We start from the raw sequence: 3,979 nt of genomic DNA, 5'->3' as shown, positions 1-3,979 counted from the left end.
AACCTGATGGTCTGCAGCGCTCACACCAAGCGCCACAGATCACCAGGAACTCCTACATCCAGGAATGAGACCTCAACCTGATGGCCTGCAGCACTCCCACCAAGCGCCACAGATCACCTGGAACACCAAGATCCAGGAATGAGACCTCAACCTGATGGTCTGCAGCGCTCACACCAAGCGCCACAGATCACCAGGAACACCAAGATCCTGGAATGAGAAGTCAACATGATGGTCTGTAGCGCTCCCACCAAGCGCCACAGATCACCAGGAGCACCAAGATCCGGGAATGAGACATCAACCTGATGGTCTGCAGCGCTCACACCAAGCGCCACAGATCACCTGGAACACCAAGATCCAGGAATGAGACCTCAACCTGATGGTCTGCAGCGCTCACACCAAGCGCCACAGATCACCAGGAACACCAAGATCCAGGAATGAGACATCAACCTGATGGTCTGCAGCGCTCACACCAAGCGCCACAGATCACCTGGGAACACCAGTCCAGGAATGAGACCGTCACCTGATGGTCTGCAGCGCTCCACCAAGCTGCCACAGATCACCTGGACCAAGATCCAGGAATGAACCTCAACCTGGATGTCTTTTGCCCCCCAAAGCGCTCACCCAAGCGCCACAGATCACCAACAACCCAAGATCCAGGAATGAGACATCAACCTGATATCTGCAGCGCTCAACCACCAAGCGCCCAAACCAGATCACCTGGAAACACCAAGATCCAGGAATGAGAACCCAACCTGATTGGGCTGCCGAGCTCACCACCAAAGCGCCCACAGATACCCTGGAACACCAAGATCCAGGAATGAGGCCTCACCTGATGGTCTGCAGCGCTCCCCACAAGCGCCACAGATCACCAAGGAACCAAGGATCAGGAAATGAGACATCAACTGATGGTCTGCAGCGCTCCCACCAACGCGCCACAGTCATTCTGGAACACCAAGATCAAGAAATGAGACCTCAAACCTGATGGTCTGCAGCGCTCCCACCAGCGCCCACAGATTCAATCTGGAACACCAGATCCAGGAATGAGACTCAACCTGATGGTCTGCAGCGCTCTCCCACCAAGCGCCACAGATCTCTGGAACACCAAGATCCCGGAATGAGGGAACCTCAACCTGAATGGTCTGGGCAAGCGGCTCCCCCCAAGCGCCACCAAGGATCAATCTGGAACACCAAGATCCATGGAATGAGACCTCAACCCTGATGGTCTGTGCAGGCGGCTCCCACCAAGCGCCACAGATCACGCAGGCACACCAAGATCCAGGAATGAAGACATCAACCCTGATGGTCTGCCAAGCGCCATCCCGACCTCGGCGTGGCCACATATTCATCTGGAACTCCAAGATCCAGGAATGAGACATCAACCTGATGGTCTGCAGCGCTCCCACCAAGCGCCACAGATCATCTGGAACACCAAGATCCAGGAATGAGACCTCAACCTGATGGTCTGCAGCGCTCCCACCAAGCACTACAGATCACCACGTATGCCAAGATCCTGGACAGAGACTTCGACATGATGGTCTGCAGCGCTCCCACCAAGCACTGCAGATCACCAGGAATTTCAAGATCCTGGACAGAGACCTTAACCTGATGGTCTGCAGTACTCCCACCAAGCACCACAGATCACCAGGTATGGCTCCCTCCAAGCACCACAGATTACCAGGAACACCAAGATCCTGGACAGAGACCTCAACCTGGTGGTCTGCAGTGCTCCCACCAAGCACCACAGATCACCAGGAACGCCTAGATCCTGGACAGAGACCTCAACCTGATGGTCTGCAGTGCTCCCACCAAGCGCCACAGATCGCCAGGAATGCCAAGATCCTGGATGGAGACGTTGACCTGATGGTCTGCAGTGCTCCCACCAAGCGCCACAGATCGCCAGGAACGCCAACATCCAGGAATGAGACCTCAGCCTGATGGTCTGCAGTGCTCCCACCAAGCACCACAGATCACCAGGAACGCCAAGAGTCTAGACGGAGATGGAGACCTGATGGTATGCATCTCTTCCACCAAGTGCCACAGATCGCCAGGAATGCTGAGATCCTTGACTGATCTTTGACTCTTGTGTTGGAGGTTGTATTGATTACAGATATTTCTTTTAGATTGCTCTCTCTCTCCTCAGCTTCCACAGCCAGCTGTTTTAAATGAGCATTTTCCACCTCGAGATTGTCCCTCTCAGATTGGAATTCCTTATGCAAGTTCAGTAACCAAGACTCCTCTAATTCTAGGTTGACAATCTTGTTACCTATGGCCTCATCTCTTTCTTCTAGTCCCATGTAAACCAATTTTCTTTCACTCGTCTTTTCTGGACCTTTATTCCTTTTATCCAGGATGTCGAGAAGCATGTCCAAATCTTGGACAAACTTTGGCAACGTCTTAGTTTCAAAACTAGTCATATTTTCCCGACTCATTGCCTCTTTGAGATGGGAGGGGAATCTCAGTATCCGTGAGCATCTTTCGAGTAACAAGTATAGGTCTTCCACATCATCTCCTTGGTTCTCGTAATTCATGTCTGTTGCTCTGCCAAAGTCCACAATTGTTGGTTGGTTTCTTTCTTCATCAATGACTATGTTGTTTCCGTGCAAATCCGTATGAACAACCTGTTTGAGATGAATCTGTGCAAGTACCTGAGAGATTTTTTTCAGCATCTCGAGTCCTTCCCTGGGTAGTCTGCCCTTTTTCATCACCCAGTCACAGAAGCTGATGTTACCTCCATCCTCCATGATGACAGCATAGGGTTCCATCGGTGACACAGCTAGAACGCACGGTGTGCCATCTATGTCTGCCACTCTTTGTAACATTGTCACCTCTTTCAATATTGCTTCTGTACGAATAAATAAGAGCTTGAACACTTTAATGATGACAGGCTTATCTAGATCAGCAAATTGGTATCTGTAGCATTTAGCTAATCTGCCTTCACCAGCGAAACTGAGGCCTTGGGAGAAAACACCATCTTTACAGACTAGAGGGATTCCCAGACACCTTAAATTTTCAATGAATTGCTTTGTGATCTCTGGTTGGGTTTCGTCTGTAGGTGGAAAAGCCTCTTTGCATTCCTTGAATGTTTTATAATTCCTTTGTTGTAACATAGCCTGAGAATTATCGCTTAATGGCATCTCGGGGGGAGAAGTTGGAGGAAAAGGGTTTTCAAGTGTAGAAATTTCATTTGTAGAAATTTCAGTGTCTTTGATATTCTGGTGCCTAATCTCATTCCTCAGATCTCTGTTCTCCTCCCTGAGATCCCTGCTTTCGTCCCTTAGATCTCTGATATCCTCCCTGAGATCTCTGTTCTCCTCCCTGAGATCTCTGTTCTCCTCCCTCAAATCCCTGGTCTCCTGCTTCAGATCTCTGATATCCTCCCTCATATTGTTGCTTTCCTCCCTGAGATCTCTGATATCCTCCCTCATATTCCTGCCCTCCTCCCTCAGATCTCTGATTTCCTCCCTCAGAGCTCTGGTCTCTCTTTCCTGCCACTGAATATTATCCTTCTTTTTCTGCTTCTCTTTTCTCTTGAGGTTGGGAATCACTTTCCTAAACCTGAAAGGAGTACTGTCAGAATAGATGGTATTGTCGTAGGGAGAGAAAGGTTGAGGGTTTGGAGGGGAAGCTTGAGGGTTTGGGGCAAAAGGTTGAGGGTTTAGGGGAAGAGGATAAGGGTTTGAAGGGTAGGTGAGGTTTGGGAGGTAAGGTTGAGGGTTTTGGGGAGGTGGAGGGGTTTGGGGGAAGAGGAGAAGGGTTTTGGAGGGTAGGGTTTGTGGGGTAAGGTTGAGGGTTTGAGGAAGAGTAAGGGTTTGGAGGGTTAGGGTGAGGGTTGGGGGGTAAGGTTGAGGGTTTGGGGGAAGAGGAGGGTTGGAAGGGTTTGGAGGGTAAGGTTAGGAGGGTTTGGGGGGAATTAAGAGGAGTAAGGTTGGAGGTATAAGGGTTTGGGAAGGTTTGAGGTTTGGGGGGATAGGTTCAGGGT

At 50.3% G+C, this 3,979-nt stretch overlaps 1 protein-coding gene across 1 annotated transcript in view; it reads right to left on the bottom strand.

The window, feature by feature from the left end:
- Positions 1 to 3,890: 3,890 nt before the first annotated feature.
- Positions 3,891 to 3,979, bottom strand: part of LOC135216613 (protein enabled homolog) — an 891-nt gene continuing 802 nt past the window's right edge. Inside the window, exon 1 of the mRNA XM_064251993.1 lies at positions 3,891 to 3,979. This exon is cut by the window's right edge and continues 802 nt beyond it. Coding sequence (XP_064108063.1) covers positions 3,891 to 3,979 — 89 coding nt within the window.

This window comes from Macrobrachium nipponense, chromosome 6 (assembly GCF_015104395.2).
Source record: "Macrobrachium nipponense isolate FS-2020 chromosome 6, ASM1510439v2, whole genome shotgun sequence".
NCBI lineage: Eukaryota > Metazoa > Arthropoda > Malacostraca > Decapoda > Palaemonidae > Macrobrachium > Macrobrachium nipponense.
The sequence above is the reverse complement of the archived record's forward strand: the minus strand, read 5'-3'. Positions and strand labels throughout refer to the sequence as shown.